This window comes from Morus notabilis, unplaced genomic scaffold (genome assembly GCF_000414095.1).
Source record: "Morus notabilis unplaced genomic scaffold, ASM41409v2 Scaffold518, whole genome shotgun sequence".
NCBI lineage: Eukaryota > Viridiplantae > Streptophyta > Magnoliopsida > Rosales > Moraceae > Morus > Morus notabilis.
In genome coordinates, this window is record NW_010366577.1 from 1,314,813 (window position 1) to 1,336,924 (window position 22,112).

A 22,112-nucleotide genomic window follows, 5' to 3' on the forward strand; every position below is an offset into this window, starting at 1 on the left:
TCCTGCTGTTTCTTATCCAAAAAAAAGGCACCGTTATGGGTATCGGCAGATAGAGAGTTTAAGGAGAATCCTTCTTCCTTGAACATTTTAAATTGGATGGATGTACTAAGAAGACTGTTGTGTTTTCTTAGTTTTTTCTCGTTACCATTATGTACTTTGCTTATATTTTTCATTTTGTATTTTTCTTATGCTTTAGATGATACCTTGTTTTCTATGCCTGTAATTGATTATTTCTTCAATGAAATGTATTTTTCTTATAAAAAGAAGTTCTACACTGATCCGATCGGCTCTCCTTATCCTTAAAAACTAGGAATTCAACAAAATAAAAGAAAATAATAACACCTATCTGACAAAGCTAACAGATAAACCTAGGAGAATACGGAACCAACTTAATAGAACATAAATTTTGGATTTAGATGTGTGTGTGTGTGTGTGTGTGTGTGTGTGTGTATTAGGTTATATAATCCCACATATTTTCATTATTTATTGTTATGTGGCAGCTTGTTGATAAAGATTTTGGGACTGGTGTCTTGAAGATAAGCCCTGGACACGATCACAATGATTATTATCTTGCTAGAAAGCTTGGTCTCCCAATACTTAATGTGATGAACAAAGATGGGACGCTTAACAATGTTGCTGGACTGTACAGGTAAACAGTTTTTGCATAATCTTGTTATGTTATTGAAAATGATTGTTTTTATCTTTTGTTGTGCCCAATTTGGAAATGGTTTGCCTGATAATATCAGCGGACTTGATCGGTTTGATGCTCGGAAGAAACTATGGGCTGATCTAGAGGAGACTGGTTTAGTTGTAAAAAAGGAGCCACACACCTTAAGAGTGCCCAGATCCCAGCGTGGTGGAGAAGTGAGTTTGTAGTATTCTACCAAGTATTCATACAAATTCGAAAGACTGCATACTGTAGATACCATCTCCATGTTTGATTGGTTTTGTGTTATTACCTATTTTCTTGTTCCTTGTTCTTTGCCCTTTGATATGTTAGGTAATTGAGCCACTAGTAAGCAAGCAATGGTTTGTGACCATGGAGCCCCTAGCGGAGAAAGCTCTTCAAGCTGTAGGACAAGGAGATTTGAAAATCCTCCCTGAAAGGTTTGAAAAGGTTTGTGGAATCATCTATTTCACTACCATCGGTTCCTGCATTAGACTGAAATGCGAGATAAAAAGAAAAAAAACAAGAAAATAAATTTTTCTTATTTTATTTAGTAACATTTTTAATGGAGTAAACGAAATTGGGGCAGAAACAAAATGATTTTTGATGATTTTAGTAATGGTAACTTTGGGATTTGGGAATGAATAAAATCCTGGGTTTCAAAGTTAAAATAAATTATTGATCTTCCTTTTATTTTGAATTTGTTTGGGTGGGCTGATTTGATTTATTCATTTTTTTATTTCCTTGGATTTTGAAGGAGGATTTCCTGCCTTCATTGTGTATACTATTCCTTTTTTCTATATGAGTAGAGTAATTTTTACTTAACAATCTGTATAAATAATGATAAGTGTGAGTGCTGTAACTTAGCTTCAGTTTTGGTTGCTCTTCTATATCCCTGTGAGAGTAACCACCCCGCCCTTGTATTTTTGGTCATCTAATAAATGCCTCACTTGGAAGGGGGAAAACACTAGATAGGTGCTCATCATCATTAGAAACATTGGAATATGCGCTTCCTTCAAAGTCACCAAGCTTGTAATCTTCAACCTTCTCTAGATCCTCTTGTGAACACGTTTGTGTTTAGCACTTGGGTGTGGGTTTGGGTACAGCCATTCACATTTTTGACAAATATGAACTCCATGGTGGTCATCTCTACAAGCCTAAGCATCACATATTGATTTTCTAAGCTCAACACCATGAATTTGGTCTCGTTCAATCTGTATAAAGACGAGTTTAGAATTGGTTCAAAGTGCTTCATTGTTTCTTTAGGACAAGATGGGTGTTATATTAAGTTTGAGGAGGTTAAGAAGAATCGTAGATACTCTCTCTTGTGCCATAGATGCAGCTTTCTGGTTGAGTGATACTTTCGGAGTTGTTTGCAAGCCGGAAACTGGGAAGGGGTTCAAACGTAAGTTTATGAATGGAGGGGGTGAGTTTTTAAAGATAATGAGGGTTCAAGGTGGGGTGGTCAGGAACTTATTTCTTCCAAGAGATAACCAAGACGGGTTGGTTGACTTTGAAGATCAAACTCGACGTGATTTTGGGGAGGAGTTCAAACAGTTCTTACCCTTTGGGGTTTAGGGGACGTAAGAAGGAGATAGTTGTGGAAGAAAGAGGAAACACAAGGATGGTAGACAACACGGGGAATCAAGAGCAGAGGAGGGAGGTGAGTAATCATTATAAACACTCTCCCTCGCAATTTTGAACGAGAAACGGTGAATAAAGCTGTTCCAACTGAAAGTAAGATGGTCGAGATAGCTAAATCTTGGAAAACGGCTGTGGTAGTTATTGGAAGGAGTGTGGATATAGAATGGTGGACCTTAAAGGAATTGATCGGTTGTAGATTGGCGAGGCCGGCGAGGTGGTCCCCGTGGCGCTAGATAAAGCCGTTATTTAGTGCAAAGATGATGCATGGAGGAACATGCTGTTGACAGAAGACTATTCTGCAAGAAAAACCCAATAGCGCGAATGGAGCTATGGTCGATGTATTCTCATTGGGAGTATGTGCAGATAGAAGCAAGGGATAGTTCGATAGGTATTTAGGGTTTACCTTTGAATTTGCGGAATTATCATGCCTTTAAGATCATAGGAGAAGCTTGCGGAGGCCTCTTAGAAATTGCAAAGGATACTTTAGATAAATCCTTTTTAATGTTTGCCAAGATTAAAGTTAGAGGTTTCAAAGGACTTATGGCACCCATTCTGGAGGTCCCATGCCAAGGTGAGAGAATTCATTTGGGTATGTTCAATTTTGTGAAAAATCAAAGTTCTTCCAATGGTAGAACACGGGGGCCGATTTTCAAAAGTATTGAAGGGATTCCACGAAAGAATGAAGTATTTGTTAATGAAGACATTTGAGTTTGATTGGTGGTGCAGGGAAGGAAATCTGGCGTGGGAATTGCAACGGACGGCAATAGGGTAGGAATTTTGGCGGTCGGCGACAGACGGGATGGAGTTGAAGAGGCGGGAGGAAGTTCCAAAGTGGAATCTTCTTCGACATGGATTCCACGTGGAAAGCTGGTTGTGGCGGATGATTCATGCATCCCTGTGAAGTCCTTCCAGTTCAACCACCGCTTTTAATAGAAGTGGGAGAATCGAGAGGAATTGTAGTCGAATAGACTAGTCTTGGTCTTGAAGCCTATCAAGTTCCCCTACCGCCTAAAAAGAGGAAATTATTCCCTTGTAACAACTTTGGGGTTTTGGGAGACTCAAGCTGTTCAGAAGGAGATGAGGGAGTTAAAGCAAACAAGCCTATTCAGGGATTGGGCTTACATCAGTTGAGCGTACTAAGAGTAATCAGGTAATGGGAGAAGCGAAGGAAGGCTTTGATAAGGCTTGTTCAGAACCAAATAAAGCCCTAACAACCCAAAAGAGCAGTCGGTGGAAGCCCAAAAGTAAGTCGGATTTTATCAGGGCTAAAATTAAGGAGTGGGAAGATGATTTTCGGAAGAAAAATCCCAAAAAGTCTGTCCTGCGGTATTCTAGCAACGAAGAATTGGAAAATCGAAAAATGAAACAATTCCCTTTTTTTTACTGAAGAATGAGAAAATTCAACAAAACCCTAGCAGTTGAAGTCAAATTAGAGGGTGACAAGGAACCATATTAGCTTTTTCCAGAAGAGGGTCTACTGAAATTTGATCGGGACAGCGATTTTCCCCCACGAGGAGGACATGCCACGGACAAAGAGAGTGGGTCTCGCTCATTTTCATCTTTTGCTCGACGGAAGAAGGTGAAAAAGCGGAGGACCAGGGAGGCTTTTTTGGTCTTGAAGACGTAAGAATCTTTAAGGCAGTAGGTGATTTAGAAGATCTAGTTATCGAAGATGAAAGAGGTAATAGATTTCTGGGTTTTTACGAAGAACAAGTCCTAAGCCCAAATACCCTAAATATGTCCCATTTAGCATCAGTGGTACCGGCTGAATGGGAGGACAATACGGAGGGCCGCTTGGGGGGTGAAACAACAGTAGGAAGTGTTTTAGATGTTGGTGGGATTGGAGGGGATCTAAGGCTGGAGGGGATGATATGATTTCGAAGGAAGATAACATGCAGTTATCTAGGGTGAATAAGGGCAGTACTGCAACAATTGGCTGAAAAAAGGTGGTGTAAAGTTTGATCAGTGCTTCAGAAGATGCAACTGCAACTGTTAGAATTGAAGAAAGCTGAAGGTGTCACAAGGTTAATTAGGAGTTTAACGTTCAATATGAAAAGAGTGCTAACGAGGATTCAAGAGGTAAACAATGAAGTTGATGTCTTGGAATATTAGAGGAGGAAACTCCCCTCTAAAGAGAAGGGGAGTTCCAGAGGTAGTATGTAAGGAAGCTCCGGATGTTTTGATTATACAAGAAGTTAAGTGAAGAGAGGTTGATGAAAGATTTGTGGGGAGTATATGGCAGTCCAGATTTAAAGACTGGGTCTTGCTGCCAGCTGTAGGTCTTTTGTGGGGAATCTTGGTTATTTCTGACGTTAGAAGAATCAAGGTAGTATAGGGTTTTTTGGGAGAATTTTCAGTCACTATAAAGGTTGAGGATGGAGGGGATTTTTGGTTGCTTTAAGGGGTGTACGGCCCTAATCATTACAATAAAAGGGGTTGTTTTGGGTTGAGTTAGCAGGGTTATGGAGTTTATGTGGGCAGAGATGGTGTGTGGGGGGTAATTTAAATTTTACTAGATTTTTGTCTGAGAAAAGTTGTAGCAGTAATCTCACTAGGAGTATAAGGATTTTTGACGAACATATTAAGGAGTTGAAATTATTCAACCCACCTCTACACCGCGAAATTTAGATGGTCTAATTTCAAAGATTTACCCATTTGCTGTAGATTGGACCGGTTTTTATTTTCTAGAGGTTGGTGGGAAATATTTCTTTTTGGGCGACAAGAGGCGATAGTTTGAGCGGTTTCTGATCTCTGCCCTGTTTTGTTTTACACAAATCCGCCAAAATGGGGGCCTTCTCCATTTAGATTCGACAACATTTGGCTTGAAAATAAGGAATTAGTGAGACTCATGAAGGGATGGTGGGAGGGTTATAAAATAATGTGGAAGTTGAAGTTGTTGAAAGAAAAGGTGAAAAGTTGGAGTGTGGACTTGGTGGGGGCTGATTAGGTAGAGAAGAGGAAAATTTTGAAGAGGGTTGAGGAGATTGATCAAAAAGAAGGAAGCTCCGAGTGGGTTGTGGAATTGCAAGAGGAGAGGTGGGAGTTAAAAAGAAGATTTTTCAGCCTTATTGAAAAGGAGGATGGGCCTTGAAACTGAAATGTAAGTCTATTTGGGCCAGAGAAGGAGATGTGAACACTAAACTATTTCACAGATTATTGAGTGCAAGGAGAACAAGAAATACAATCTCGAAATTGGAAACAGAGGAAGGGGCAATCTTGGATGATAAGGAGGAAATTACAAAGAAGATTGTTGAATTTTATGAGAAGTTGTATGAATCACCGCGTGGCAAGTTCATCGGAGTTCAAGGTTTAGAGTGGAACCTTTTCTACTATGGCAGCAGAATCTCTGGAGAAGCCTTTTGAAGAGAAAGAAATCAAGCGAGCGGTTTTTAGTTGTGACGGCAATAAGCCTTCCGAATGGGTTTTCAAGAACGTCGGCATTTTGTGAAAGGTGATATTCAGAAAGCTAGGAAAATTTTGGGGTCTGGGATTATTAATAAAATTACCAACGAATCATACATTTGCCTTATTCCCAAAAAGGCGAATTCTTGCAGAATTAAAGATTTTAGACCTATCAGTTTGGTCTCGAGCCTATATAAAATTATTTTGAAGGTGTTGTCGAATAGGCTCAAAGTGGTGCTTGAAGAGACATTCTCAGAAGTTCAGGGGCTTTTGTGGCTGAGCGACAGATTCTAGATCTTCTTTTGGTGGCAAATGAGGTGGTGGGGCATTACAGGTCACCAAGAAAGGAGGGGGTGGTGGTAAAGATTGATTTTGAGATAGCCTATGATGACGTTGAATAGGAGTTTCTAGACTTCATTATGGAGAGAAAAGGGTTTGGCGCTAGGTGGAGAAAATGGATAATGGGCTGTATCGGGTCAGTCTCGTATTCGCTAATGATCAATGGTAGGCCAAGGGGGAAATTCTCAGCTTCGAGACGGTTGCGACAGGGAGACCCTTTGTCCACTTATCTTTTCACTATTGCAGTTGATGTATTGAGTAGGTTAGTTGACAGAGCTGTTGAAAATTCCCTTTTTAAAACCACTTAGTGTGGGTAGAGCAAATGTGAAGGTCAGCCAATTATAATTTGCTGATGACACATTATTCTTTAGCTCATCGAAGGAGAACAGTTTGTCAAATCACTCTTCTATGTTGGATATTTTCTGTTTAATTTCAGCATTGAAAATAGATTTGGAAATAAGCATTATTTTGAGTATAAATTTGGAGGACAGAAGGTTGTCTTTGCTGGCTGGAGTTATGGGCTGTACAGTTGGGTCGTGGCCAGTCAAATACTTGGGGTTACCTTTAGGTGGAAATCCCTTGCAAGCTGCATTTTTGAATCTAGTGGTTTCGAGGGTGGCGAGGAGACTAGATGGGTGGAAGAAAGCTTTTTATCTAAGGGGGAAGGTTAACTCTCATTTAGTCAGTTTTAGCCTCCCTACCCATTTACTATTTTTCGGTGTTCAGAATTCTTGTTGGAGTGGCAAACGTAATTGAGAAGCTAATGAGAGATTTTTTCTGGGAGGGTTCTCAGAGGAAAACTTGTCTCACTTGGTGGCTTGAGGAACGTGTGTATTGGTAACATAGGGAAGAAGAACGAAGCGTTGTTAGCAAAATGGTGGTGGAGGTTTCCGCTGGAAACAGAAACTCTGTGGTATAAAGTCATTGTCGGGAGATGTGGACTGAATCAAAATGGTCCGGAATCAGTGGATGCTTTGAGAGTGACTTATAGATGCCCTTGGAAACCTGTCCATTCGGTGGCCGATATTCTTTTCCAAAGGGTAAAATGGAAGATAGGATCGGGAGAAATTGTAAGATTTTGGGAGGATTGTTGGAGTGATGGTGGACCTTTATGTTTAAGATTCTCTGCCCAATACAGAATTTCCTCACTTAAGGAACAGCTGCTTGCAAGTTTCATTTCGGAAGTGAATTCTCTTAGCGTCAGTTCGTGGGATTTTAGGTTTTCAAGGAATCTAACGGATAGAGATTGAGGGAGGGATCAGAATTAATTGCTTTTTTGGAGAGGCTTAGGATGCACATTTCGATTCAAGATAGAACGGATAGAGAATTGAGGGAGGCGTCAGAATTAATTTCCTCACTATTCACTTCGTTAACAGGCGATTCTTCGTCTACACGGTTTCCATTTTTTGAAAAGTATATGGAAAACCCGTGCCCCCACAAAAGTTAAAGTTTTCTGCTGGCTGCTCGCACTCAATAAAGTTAATTCTCATGATTTGCTGCAATGACGAAGCACGTTCACTTCGTTGACAGGCGGTTCTTTGTCTACACGGTTTCCTTTTTTTGAAAAGTATATGGAAACCCGTGCCCCCACAAAAGTTAAAGTTTTCTGCTGGCTGCTCGCACTCAATAAAGTTAATTCTCATGATTCGCTGCAATGACAAAGCACATTCATTTCAATGTCTCCAGGTTGGTGTTATTTATGTAGGGCTAATGGGGAGACTACCGATCACTTGTTTCTTTGTGTCGTTATTCCAGCAGGATTTGGGCTTTTCTTCTTAGGGAGTTTGGTTTTCTTTGGGCAGTGCCAGGAAGCTGTAATGAATTGCTGATTTTTTCTCCTCCTGTTGGTTATAGTCAAAGGGGATTGATATTATGCAGGGTTGCAGTTTTAGCTATTTTTTGGGGATTGTGGTTTGAGAGGAATAATAGTCTTTGAGGATCAAGGGGAGGATGAAGATGTTCTTTGGGACAAAATAAAATATTGGTTTTGTTGTGGGTTTATAGAGACAGAGTTATGGAAACCAATTTTTCCCGATTTCCTTAGGTCCTGGGCCCTTATATATAGCCCTGTCCTTGTTTTTGTTTTTGGGTTGTCTTAACCTCGATTATCTTGTACATTCGGAGTTGGTTCTGTTGAGGATAACTCTTCCTCTTCGTTTTTTTCTCCTTTTTGCCTTTTAATAAATCTCGTTTCTTTTCAAAAAAAAAAAAAAAAAGGGAAGGGGAGAAAACACTTTTAAATCTTCTTACTGTTGAGCCTTCTGTTGATTGCAGATTTACAATCACTGGCTATCAAATATCAAGGATTGGTGCATAAGTAGACAATTATGGTGGGGACATCGTATACCAGTTTGGTACATTGAGGGCAAAGACAACGAAGAAGAATATATAGTTGCTAGAAGTGCTGTTGAAGCTCTTAAGAAAGCGCAGGAGAAATATGGGAAAGGTGTACAAATTTATCAGGATCCAGATGTCCTAGACACTTGGTTTTCAAGGTTGGCTTTATAGATAACATAAGCTGATTTTTTAAAGTACGCAGAGGCCACAAATGCTTTCCATATTTTGTAAAGTTCATCTTGTTGTTTCTGCACGCATATTCCATGAAGAATGTATAGTTCTAGGCATATAGAACAGCGATATATATCATTATATCCTTCCAATAGAAAATGTCCAAATTTGATGATAGACGTCCAGATTATTCCAAATTTCGAAATTCTTGATGTTGCTTATATAGAAATCTTTTTCTAGTGAACTTAGAGTTCTAAGTAGTTTGAAGGACCTCTGAACATTTTCAATCGCCTATCGAGTCTTGATAATCGACTGCATAAAATGTGAATGAAGTTTATTTATTTGTTTATGTATGTGTTTCTAGAAAAAATGAGTGAGATTTAGTAGCCGCGACTGCTCCAATCAGCATGGATTCTTGCATCATGAAGTTTATATTAAAACCGAATTAGGTATCTCTTCCTAGGATATTAAGTTTAATAGGCATGCATGGGAATTTGTCGTTCCACATGTAAGTTGCTCTTTGTACTTTTTCTCATATATGCTGGTGAATGTTCATTATTTAATAGTGTACCTTCTTTTTTTACTCGTCTTCAGTGCACTATGGCCATTTAGTACTCTTGGTTGGCCAGACGTTTCATCGGAAGATTTTAAGCAGTTTTATCCAACAACAATGCTTGAAACTGGGTATGTGGTCCCTTTCAAGCCTCTTCTATCGTCCTGTGTTTTATTTTACTGTTCGTTGTTTATTATTTAGTTTTTTGCTATGTATAGCTGCATTTTTACCTGAAAGTGTTGCCTGCTATCTTCTTGTAGTGGTCTCTTCCTCATGTAGCTTGTACATAATTCTTGATCATTATTACACAGTTTACTTTTAAAAAAAAAAAAAAAAAAAGGCATACAACTAAAGTGGACTCGGTTGACATCTGAAATTTTGATTTTCTAATGGATGTGAGTGTAATTACTGATTAGTATTTATTTAGTCAGCTAAAATTTAAATTAATGATGCATGTGCTTTATTTAATAAGCCCTTACGTCAATGGTAACATTCCAATTAGTTGTCTTAAATAACTTTTTGGCTCCAGATAAAAAAGGGTAACTTTTTGGCTATATCTAGAAAAGGCAACCTGAATCACCTGCCATGCAATCATCAAGAATAAGTCAAGTGAATATTCATTTTCTGCTTGAGCATTATGTTATCACCTTCATTCATCTTCACCTTTAAGTGAATATTCATTTTCTGTTTATGCATTTGAAATTTCTTTTGTGAACATTTTTTTCCTGTAATAAATTTGCTTGCTTGCAAGGCTGTCAAACTGTAATACTGTTAACTTTTTGGCAGGCACGACATATTGTTCTTTTGGGTTGCGAGGATGGTCATGATGGGAATTGAGTTCACTGGCACAGTTCCATTTTCATACGTTTACCTACATGGTCTTATCCGCGATTCACAAGTGAGTTGAATAAAGCTACAACTCTGATGCCAATATTCTATTTCATTTTGACATTTGATTCCATCTCTCTAGGACTTCTCTCCCCTAGTTTTTGTTTTTCTGTTCTTGAGTATTGATTTAATCCTACCTTCAGCGTTTTGTAATTGTTATTCGCATTGTCTTTGTTCTTTTTTAAATATCCTAAGTTTGCTGTCTCATTTATATGTTGATCCATAATGTTTTTGGGTTTTACCATATGTTTGTAGCTCATACATTAACTTTATGTTTGTAGCTCATACATTAACTTTCTTCTATTCCTATATGAATTTTTCTATTCTTATTTGGTGGAAAGGTAACAAGTGGCACTTTACCACGATTTTTGTCCGTCCCTTTGACTTATGTTTTTGTTATTAATAGTTTTGCTATATCTACTCTTCTTTGCATTTCATTAACTTTACTCTAACCCCCAACTTTGATGTTTGATTGGACAAGTTATTTACTAATTATTTTAGGGAAGGAAAATGTCTAAAACATTAGGGAATGTTATAGATCCACTAGATACGATCAAGGAATTCGGCACAGATGCTTTACGATTCACACTTGCTTTGGGAACTGCTGGTCAGGTTTGTTTTCCTGAATATTTGATAGTGTGTGCTTTTACTTGTAGATCCCTAGTTAGCACAAGTTATTGCCTCTTGTCATCAAATCTGATGTTCTTTTCTCCAGGACCTTAATTTATCCACGGAGAGATTGACCGCCAACAAAGCATTCACGAATAAATTATGGAATGCTGGAAAATTTGTGTTACAGAACTTGCCTAGTCAGGATGAGGTGGCAATTTGGGAAAATATAAATTCTTTCCATGTATGTTTATTCTTACCGTTAAGATGTCAATTTTTGTTTCGGTTCTTATGGAAATCTTGTTTGGGCCAACCACTAAGGGATTTATGTTCTTGATTTGCTGATGTTCGTGATCCTCCCCTTGTACAATAGTTTTTCCTTTCCTATATTATTAATAAAAGTCGTTTCTTCTCAAAAAAAAAAAAAAAAAAAAGAGTTTTCTCCTGGAACTAGAGTAGAGTTAATCACACACACAAGTTCCAAGTCTCCTGTAATATCCTTTGAACTCAGGGCATTGCATTGAGCAAACAATAGGAGTAAGGTTCCTAAATCCTGCTGCTTTCCAATGCGTGGTTTCTGTCAATGAAGACATCTTAAAAATGTTCTATGTTATCTCAAAGTTTGGAAAAGGATTTTCTTTTCTCTGGTCAAACTTGCAGTTAGAACCTTGTGCAACTGACAAAGTTAATTTGACTTTTATCTCTCGTGACAAGAATTTTGATTCTTAAACGTTTATGCTCATGTTCTCTGATTTTCTCATGCCGGAATTCATTTGGCATCACAACCCTAATACTTGTCCTGCCATTTAACAAAAGATGAAACCAAACACACATAAAAGCTGCTACCTGAATTCCGACGTCTAAGTTCACAGCTTCCAGCATGAAATATATGTGAAAACATGCCCCTCTTTTTGTCCATTTATAAATTACAGCAATGTCAATACTCTCATGTGTAGTTACATTTTGTCATTTTCTAATTGTACGCTTCTCTTTTTTTTTTGGGAAAAATGTTTGCTTTCAGTTTGACACAAAGGAGTCTCTTCACATGCTGCCTTTACCAGAATGTTGGGTGGTAAGAATTTTTAAAACATATTCTGCACAACCAGGTCATATTACTCCTTCATTAATCTATTATCTTTTCCATCTTCAGATCTCAAAACTTCACTTACTCATTGATGCGGTCACTGCAAGCTATGATAAATTTTTCTTCGGAGATGTAGGAAGAGAGATGTATGATTTCTTTTGGGCTGATTTTGCTGATTGGTAGGTCTGATATTTTGTTCAAGCTAATTCTCGTCGTATAATCAGTATATTTGTCCATGTTCTGTCATCTTTCATATGAACACCTCAATAGAGAAGTAAGCATTGAAGAATTCCTTTCATATTTTTTCTTTGTAACGTCTAAATTTATCCAAGTTTTCCTGAGGTTTAAAAAAAAAAATAATAATAACAAGAAAGAAGTCCTTTTGCTCTTTTGAGGAAATGTGTGAGAGGCAAAGGTTCCAGTATTTTGTCTTTGTATAATTTCCTTTCATTAAATTTCTGTGGACCTCTGAGCTAAAAGGCCCGTTGTATCTGTTTTTTTTTTTTTCAAGGCAGGGTTGTTTCTTAAAGGGGAAAAAAAAAGAAAAAAAAAAAAAACTTTGGACCTTTTCGGCATTGGCTCAGAGGTAGTCAAGGAATTTGTTGTGTTTAATTAGGGCAAATCCGAATAAGAAGACTTTCTTGTACTTTTGGGGCACCAGAATTGTAATTTGAATAGATAATTTTATACACACGTACATACATGCGTATGTGTATAGCTACATATGTTAGAGCAAATTTTTTAAACTTCCAAAATGTTACAATCACATTCCCACGTTTGGGTCTGATATGATTTGTTTCTTTTTCTTTTTTCCTAATGTTCCATTTCCATCATTTAACCCTTCTGCAATTTTAGGTATATTGAGGCAAGTAAAGCTCGTCTTTACCACTCTGGTGGTTATTCAGTAGCATCTGTATCACAGGCAGTTCTATTTTATGTTTTCCAAAACATACTTAAACTGTTACATCCTTTCATGCCATTTGTGACTGAGGAGCTGTGGCAGGTAAATTATTTTACTATATTCAGGATTCATGATGCTAGTTAATGGTTTCTAATTTATTCCTGAAGAAATTTGGGCGAATTCTTTTCTGTATGTAAACGTGCTGTGAACTCATGTCAACTATGAACTTGATATTCTAGCAAAAAAAAAAAAAAAAAAATGGAAAAAGCATATATACATACCTATAAGCTTGCTAGAAATGCTATTTTCTATTGCCAGCATTTTCCACTCTATAATGTCATAGAACTGCTGGATGCTTATTTAAACTCAATAAATGAAAGTAATGCATGATTACTAAAGGGAATTCTCGTAAGACCTAATCCCCATAAATCAGGGATATTCACTACCAGAATATACAACCATAATCACAGGAAATATACATAACTGTAATACATGTTTTCTCCTAATCTACTAAGCTGTAAAATCTGCACACCATAATTACTGATTCTAACACTTCCCCTCAAGCTGGGGAGTGGATATTTTCCATTCCTAGCTTGCTAATAATAGACTGAAATGTAGAGCCACTCAATCCTTTGGTTAATGCATCTGCAAGTTGACCCTCGGTTGACACAAATGGAGTACAAATCATTCCGCTATCCAACTCCTCTACAAAATGTCAGTCTACTTCCATATGCTTGGTGCGGTCATGTTGCACAGGGTTATTTGCAATATTAATTGCCGACTTGTTATCACGAGCTTCATAGATCCTTCCCACACAATCTGTATATCTTCCAAAATTATTATCAACCAAAAGCTCACAAACTCCTAATTTCATAGCTCTGAACTCAGCTTCTGCCCTTGACCTTGCAACTACATTCTGCTTCTTGCTTCTCCATGTTACGAGGTTACCACGAAGGAATGTACAATAGCCTGAATTCGATCTTCTATCATCAACTGATCTGGCATAATTTGTATCCATGTATGCTTCCAATGTCAATTGATTGCCTCTTCTGAACAACAATCCCTTCGCTGGAGTACCTTTCAAGTATTGTAGAATTTGATGTACCGCTCGAAGATGTATTTCTTTTGGGTTATGCATAAATTGGCTCACCATCCCTACAACATAGGCTATGTTTGGTCTCGTATGTGAAAGATAGATTAGTTTGCCAACTAATCTCTCATAGGATTCTTTATCCACTACTGCATCTTCTGGGCTTTACAAAGGTTGTGATTATTTTCAATAGGAGTCTCCACCGGTTTACACCCTAATTTCCCTGTCTCAGTTAATAAATCCAACACATACTTCTGTTGGGATAGAGATCTCATGTCAAGAGTGAGCTACTTCAATGCCGAGGAAGTATTTTAACCTGTCGAGTTCTTTAATCTCAAAATCTTGCAATAAACACTTTTTCAGGGCCTCCATTCCCTACAAGTCATCTCCTGTTACCACTATGTCATCCACAGACTAATAAAACTGTAACTCTCCCTGAAGCAGAATGTTTGACAAACAATGTAGGATCACCTTGACTTTGCTTGTAACCCAAATCTTTCATTACTCTAGCAAACTTGCCAAATCAAGCCCTAGGTGACTGTCATAAAGAGCCCTTTTCAACTTACAAATCCTGGAGGAGCTTCCATATAGATTTCTTCATCGAGATCACAATGTAAAAGGGCATTTTTTATGTCAAACTGCTGCAAAGTCCAACCACGATTAGCTGCTAAAGATAATAGGATTCTTACCGTATTCATATTTGCAACACAAGCAAATGTTTCAAGGTAATCTATCCCATAAGTTTGAGTATACCCTTAGCTACTAACCTTGCCTTCTAGCATTCAAGTAATCCATCTTCCTTGTATTTCACGGTGAAGACCCATTTGCATCCTACTAGCTTCTTTCCTTGAGGCATTTCCACCAAGTCCCATGTTTCGTTCTTCTCAAGTGCATCCATTTCAACCATCATAGCTTCTTTCCACTCTTTACTTCCCAATGCTTCGGAGCAGTTTTTGGGATAGTAATAGTGTTGAGGTGGATAAGAAAACTTTTATGACCGCTGCTCAGCTTTTCATATGACACAAAGTGAGACAATGGATATACAGGCTGCTGAATATAATTCCTAACACCTTTTCTGATTGAAATATGAAGATCATAATCATCAACAATAGGCACATGTCTTTCATGATCTTCAGGATTAGGAGGTACCTCAACATTATCAGCACCAGAGATTGGGTTTGAATCAAGAACCTGCATTGGATGAACAAGGGGTTCTTTCCTCCTTGAATATACCTATAATGGGCGAGTAGCACTTTGAATCTGTTTATCCTTTGCTGCTGGACTCAGAGTACTTGAATCTAGCTCATTTGGTGATGGAATGGAAACGGTTGACGACGAAGGATTATGATTTTGTGAGGATGGGGAAGATGAAAGACCAAGCAAAAACAAATCTCTATCCTTATCTTCCATGAATGATGTCTCCCCCTGAAGATAAGGATTTGGAAAGTAATTCTCAACTTTAACAAATGTAACATCTACAGAGACAAAGAACCGTTTTGTTGGAGGATGATAACATTAATTCCCTTTTGTGTAGAAGAATATCCCACAAAAACACACTTCAGAGTCCTTGGATCAAGTTTACCACGGTTGTTCGAATGAATATGGACAAAAGATGTACACCCAAAGACCCTAGGAACTAGGTGATTTGTTGTTTTAAAGTCGGGGAAAAATTTTGAGAATAGTTGCATGGGGTTGTTATTGTCAAGAACTCGAGTGGGTAACCTATTAAGATAGTTTCTCCCCAATAATTTTTTGGAACATTTTTTTGGAAAAGAAAGGCTTGGGTAACAGCTCGAAGATGACTATTTTTTTGTTCTACCACTCCATTTTGTTGTGGTGTGCTGATGCATGAAGACTCATGAATGACTCCTTTTTCTTTGAAGAATGGCGACAACACTTGATTAAAATAATCTTTAGTATTATCGGATCAAACTCTTTTTATCTCAACCCCAAATTGATTTTTTACTGTGTGGAAAAAATTCTGAAAGGTGGAACTAACATCTGTTTTTTGTTTAAGAGAAAAACCCATGACACTCGAGTACAATCGTCAATAAATGAGATACACCAACGCGCCCTATAGATATTATGGACTGTAAAAGGTCACCAAACATCACTGTGAATTAGAATAAAGGGTGTTGAAGCTCTTGTATTACTTGTTGGAAAAGAAATGCGCTTATGTTTTGCAAGTTGACAAACATCACAATGAAATTCACCCACATCAAATCTTTTAAACAAACCAGGAAACATTATTTTAAGAGTTCCGAGGGAAGGATGACCAAGACGAAAATGATATAACCATACTTTATTTTTAATGGTCTCAGAAAGCAACAATAGCGGAATAAGATCCTTAGTGCTATTTTGCCCACCAGGTTCCTCAAGAAAGTAGAGCCCATTCCTCTCCCTAGCAAGTCCAATCGGCGACCTCGAACTTTGGTCCTGAAATTTATTAAGTGAAGAAGAAAACGTCACCATGCAGTTCAAATTCTTTGTGAGTTTGTGAATTAAAATTAAACTGGTTGACAATTTCAGCACATGCAACACATTTTTTAAAATAAAGTTTTGATTTATGACCACATCCCCTCGACCAGTAACTGTAGCCAATGTTCCATCAGTAGTAGCATTTTTCTTATTACTAGGACAAGGATTATAAGAAACAAATCCCTGAGAAGATTGGGTCATATGATATGTAGCCCCGGAATCCACAACCCAAGTTCCTTTTGAGAATGGCACACTAAGTGCATAGGGCTGAGAATTACCTGAAACAGCCAAGGAACATGTACCTGCACCACTTATAGGTTTCTCTAATTACCTCAGAAAATATCTCAACTTCTCAATCTCTTCTTTATCGAACTCGGATCGCTCCTAGGAGAACTCTCCTTCTCTTACTGATTGTGTCGAGGTCAAATTTGCCTGTCCTTGTCCCCCTCCTTGATTACGCTTCTCTGTCCAAGAAGTATTTTGAGTATTTGAGGGCTTACCATGGAGTTTCCAGCACCTCTCCCTGCTGTGTCGCGGCTTCTTGCAGTAGGTACACCATAGAGAGTCTTTATTACCTGCTCTTGATCCTTCTAGCAGCCCATTATTTCCTCCTACTCCGCTGGAATAGGCTTTCGGCTGTTGCTGGTTTGATTTCACAGCTTTAGGATTTGCAGCTTTTATAACCAAGGCTGAACCGTCTTTTGATTGAGTCTCCAGCATGTCCCCTCTTCGCCCTTCTTCTCCACGAATAATGGCAATTGTTTCAATGAGTGAAGGAATTTCTTCCTTTCCTAAAACTTGTACTCGAACAAGATCAAATTCAATGTTCAATCCGGCGAGAAAGGTGTAAATTCTCTCTTTCTCAATAAAACGTTTAAGAAGGGCTGCATCATCATTGCACTTCATCTCAATACACTGATAATGATCCAACTCCTGCCACAAGTTTTGTAAACTCTGAGCATATTCAGTGACCGAGCAATTACCTTGTTTGGTAGATGAGATTCTTGTCTTAATATCATAATTTGTGCAGCATCTCGGACTTTAGAATAGGTCTGCCTACAATACTTCCAAATCTCCCTTGTTGTTGTCAAAAGCATGCAAGTATCGCTGACTTCTGGCATCATCGAATCGACGAATTCCATAACTAGGTCATCACCATGGAATCTTCTTCATCCCACGCAACGAACTTCGGATCATCTGGTTTAGGTCTTGTCCCAAGAAGATGACTAAGTGTCGGTTAGATAAGGGTTTATCATTAGAGTTAAGGTTTCTAAAGTTGGAGTTTATCTTTAATTAGGATAGAGTTTATCCTTAATTAGGATAGTTTCTTTTAGGAAGATAAGGTTTCTTCCTTAGCCTATTTATTCTGTATTATTTTTTACTATTCCTGAATAATAGAAGAAAGTTTCTTTCTAGAAAATTTACACTAAGTTTGCCCTTCCCTAAGAAGGTTTGAACAAACTGAGACCACTTCAAATAGTTTTTGCCATTCAGACATCAACCTGGTTGAATATTCTACATCTCTCCTGCTGCAGTGTTGATGATTTCATTTGTTGTTGTCGGATTAGAGGCTTGTTGGCTTGTAGATTCAGAAACTTCATACATGATTTTGGACAGAAGTGGAAAGAAATCTGGGCTTAAGAGGACAGATTTGAAAAAGAAAAAAAAAACGTTCTATAATAGTTGGCAAAGTGGGCTGGAAAAAACATAACTGAAAGAAGAAAACGAAATGGCAATTTAGGCCAAAAGGAAAAAGAACTGGAACCTTTTTCCAGAAGCTTTTTATGCGGCAATGCAGGCCAAAAATTTACAAGGATTCCCAGAAAGCATTCAGCTCTAATACCATGACAAAAAGTGGGGAAATTTCTTATATATTTAACTGAATAATGTACAGCAATATATAGGAAAACACTAGGCTATAAAAGGGAATTCTCTTAAGACGTAATTCCCGTAAATCAAGGATATTCACTACCAGAATATACAACCATAATCACAGGAAATATACACAGCTGTAATACACGTTTTCTCCTAATTTACTAAGCTGTAAAATCTGCACACCATAATTACTGATTCTAACAGTTTTTCCGGGAATGAACTTTTTGCAACTGTAAAATGGATCAGTAATTATTCGATTTTCACTAGTTAAATAGTCATTGTTCCATTCTTGGTATTAGGTGTCTTCAACTTTTCTTGTTTAGTGAGAAGCTAGGAATTTATTGAGGAAGGACAACAAACCAGAAGTGTTTCAGAAACTAGATGTCTTTAACCAATTGATTCTCGAAGTGTGAAAATTGCTAAACGTCATTATTTATTTATTGACTTTCTGAAGAAACAAAAACTTCATGTCTTTCAATTTATATGCAGGCACTTCCGAACAGACAAGAAGCTCTTATAGTATCTCCGTGGCCACAGACTTCACTTCCAAGGGATGGGAACTCCATAAAAAAGTTCGAAAATTTACAAGCATTGGTGAGTTAGTGATGAATGTAGCATCATGGTTTTCTGTCAAGACCTCTTCACCCAACTTTCCCTTGGAAAACTTTTATATCTTTTTGTTGCAGCATGTGGTGGTAAATACATCTTAAATCTTGCTGCTTTATAATTCTCAGACTAGAGCCATTCGGAATGCTCGAGCAGAATATTCTGTTGAGCCAGCAAAGCGTATATCAGCATCAGTAGTTGCAAATGATGAAGTCATTCAATACGTATCTGTAAGTGCTGTCCACTTATTCTTTATAGATTAAGGAGATGTTTGGTTCATGGATTAGAATCATAAGATTAGAACCATTTTCGATTTACGTGTATTTTTTGTGAGAGAAAACACTGTAGCGAACCATGAACCATGATTCGAATCAGGGTACGAATCCTCCAACCAAACAACCCTTAAAACTTGGGTAGCACCTTTACCGAGCCTAGCCAAAGTCACGCTTCTGTTGTCTTTGAGTTAGGTAGATGTATCCAATATGGCTAGGTCTTAGATTCAGATCAGGCTGTCTGGACAGGTCCAGTCTGCAAGAAAATAAAAGGGCCAGGCCTAGCATTTTCTTGTACTGAAGTTTCTTCTCACATATAATATTTATTTATTTTCAGTGTATAAAGTAGTAGAGGTAGGCACTTAATATCTGATGTGTGTATCAGAATGTTGGGAGTCAACTGTGAACATCTTGTGATTTATTCCCCATGATCTTTCAGACACCCATTTTGTCAATATTCCAAAATGAATAGATTGTTAAAACAGCGAGGCATCTGATAGATAACGGGTATAGGCCATGTTTTTAACATAATTTGGTACATACTACTTGTTTGGAAAACGTGGATCCTATATACTTGAGTTCATCAACGTGTCAAGCTTCTCCAAATACGTTTATCCTTCAAAATGCTCCACACGTAACCCACAGATTTTTGCTATAAAGAAAATGCCCATAGTTTATAGGATTTATGTCTGAAAGAGAGAAAAAACTGTCCACATTCCGTGGTAGTGGTTGAAACTAATTGCTATAAAGAAAATGCCCATAGTTAGGCCTCTAGATGAATTCGATATCAAACTCATATATCGGTAAAAAATAATGTGGTCTATAACTAGTTCAACCTTCCAAGGGTATTTACTTTTGCAAAAGAACAACAAACATTAGATATTTAAAGAATCTTTTTAAAAATTAAAAGAAAATAATGATTGTTTCGATGACATGGGATGGTCAGCGTATCATTTTATAAAGAACGAGATATCTAATGCAAAGGTTTCTTTGTTTTTTGACACTTCATAAATTGCTTATAATTTGTATCCTTTTTAAATACTCCATGTTGTTGTATTGTTTTTTTGCAGAAAGAAAAGGAGGTTCTAGCGCTTCTATCCCGGCTAGATTTACAGAACGTGCATTTCACAAATTCCCCTCCAGGTATGTCTTCTTACGTAATCTTGGCGCAGAAAGAGAGGTTTTACATATTTTTTCTATGTTAATATCCATTCATCATTTTCTTGTGATCAACTGCTGAGCCATTTCTTTGGGTGGATGTGATGCGCTGTACTTCAGGGAATGCGGATCAATCAGTCCACCTAGTAGCTGGTGAAGGACTGGAAGCGTATCTTCCTCTTGCTGACATGGTTGATATTACTGCCGAAGTTGAGCGGCTTACTAAGCGCCTTTCCAAGATGCAAACAGAATATCAGGGACTTGCTTCACGTCTCAGTTCTCCTAAAGTATTAGCATCTTATACTCGTGTTCAAGCATGAAACCTTGATATCTAATGCAGTAATTACATGGTCAGATGTTTCACGGACCTAGATAAAACTAAAGTTTTTACATTTAAAAAAAAAAGGGGCAGAGAATTCTAGTTCATTTTTGTTTTTATGGAAGAAAATTTTCTAAATGGTTTTTGCAAAACTGTTTCATCACTTTCTTGAAAGCGCGGGATGAAGGTTGCTACACCATGCAATAATGTTATGAGCCAAATTGTGGAGTTGATAGGATAGACGAATTACTGTGTTTCCTTTTCTTCTCATGTTAGCCTCATGTGAAGTTGATCTTGAGTCTTGACTACCATGTTCCTCTTCCAACATCTTAGTTGATTTGTGCAGTTTGTAGAGAAAGCTCCCGAGGATATCGTTCGTGGTGTCCAAGAAAAAGCAGCTGAAACAGAAGAGAAGATTACTCTCACCAAAAACCGCCTAGCTTTACTCAAGTCCTCTGCTCTTGTTACTGAATAGGCTCCATCCAGTCAGGATATGCCTCATCCCAGATCAATGGCTTCTGCATTTTGGAGGACTGGTGGTACATCAGTTTCCGCTCGTCTAGGAGAATGAAGTGTTTTAGTGAAAACTCCTGCCCTCGGTCGAGCATATGGCAACATGGAAAGAGTAAAAAAGCCACAGGTAGATTAGCTAGCTTTTGATAGGCGCTCTATAATACTACTCACTTTGTCTTCACTCTGTCATTATTACTATTCTCGTTGTCTATTATTGCAGTCTAATAATCCATTGACACAGAGTAATTTATAAAATTAAGCTTCATGCTGTTAGCTCCACTTTTTGTCGAGTGTGGAGCTGAATTAGTCCTTCAGATTTATTTCTTTTGTTAGTCATAGTCATAAATACACGAGCCTTATTTTGTTTATTTCCTTTTCTCCTTGTATCATAATCTTACATGTTATATATGAACAACGATGTGGAATTCAGAAACAAATAAATGCAATTTATTTCTCATACCTTTGAATAGCACGTTCAGTTTTCATACTTGTTATATACGTTCATATGTTTTTATTACGTCTGTAAATATGTCGTGTAACAGGTTATTCGACAGTTTCCTGTTGTTTCTATCCGGTAATTAAACCCTTGTTTTTTTTTTTTTTTTTGCTTTGGATTAGTATTAGTAACAAGTAGTTTCTATGACATTTAACTAAATATAATATAGGCCAATGAGACATGATTTAACTTAAATATAACGATAGCAGAAGAAAGCACTATATAAGTATTTGATAAATATTTGTACAATTCAAAAATAATTTTTTTTCCTATTATATAAATGTTTGGATAATTCAAGAGAGAATAAAATACTTTTCTATCCTATTAAATAAATTCTCATGGTTTAGATATTTACTTTGTAATTTGAATCCATTTTTAATAATTCACTCTCTTTTATTTCAAGTTCATTGAAAAGTATACGCTATTTTTTGAATGTGCTCTAGGTTGTATTTTAAGTTTCAAATTGGAACCTATTCTAGCTTAATGATTGATTTTGATCCCTTAATTGATCAGTTTACCCTTACAACTTATTGAAAAATATGTAACCAAACACTAGTTGATGCATTTACCCTTTGTAGCTCAGCTTGAAAATACAGTTTTAAAAATTTTTCCTTTTTTTTTAACTAATATTTACTACTATATACATGTATTTTGAGTTATCATGAAAAGTATGCTTGGTATTTTAGATATTCTCAAGATTATACTCTGAA

General features: G+C 37.4%; 1 protein-coding gene across 1 annotated transcript in view; it reads left to right on the forward strand.

Annotated features, from left to right (window-relative positions):
* Positions 1–21,256, forward strand: part of LOC21409824 (valine--tRNA ligase, chloroplastic/mitochondrial 2) — a 38,265-nt gene extending 17,009 nt beyond the window's left edge. Inside the window, exons 12-27 of the mRNA XM_024173801.1 lie at positions 501–649; positions 747–864; positions 1,001–1,117; positions 8,327–8,547; positions 9,155–9,244; positions 9,900–10,011; positions 10,503–10,613; positions 10,717–10,854; positions 11,632–11,682; positions 11,761–11,873; positions 12,550–12,697; positions 18,528–18,632; positions 18,773–18,874; positions 19,987–20,059; positions 20,195–20,361; positions 20,740–21,256. Coding sequence (XP_024029569.1) covers positions 501–649; positions 747–864; positions 1,001–1,117; positions 8,327–8,547; positions 9,155–9,244; positions 9,900–10,011; positions 10,503–10,613; positions 10,717–10,854; positions 11,632–11,682; positions 11,761–11,873; positions 12,550–12,697; positions 18,528–18,632; positions 18,773–18,874; positions 19,987–20,059; positions 20,195–20,361; positions 20,740–20,868 — 1,944 coding nt within the window. The 3' untranslated portion in view covers positions 20,869–21,256. The remainder of the gene's footprint in view (positions 1–500; positions 650–746; positions 865–1,000; positions 1,118–8,326; positions 8,548–9,154; positions 9,245–9,899; positions 10,012–10,502; positions 10,614–10,716; positions 10,855–11,631; positions 11,683–11,760; positions 11,874–12,549; positions 12,698–18,527; positions 18,633–18,772; positions 18,875–19,986; positions 20,060–20,194; positions 20,362–20,739) is intronic.
* The last annotated feature ends 856 nt before the right edge of the window (positions 21,257–22,112 follow it).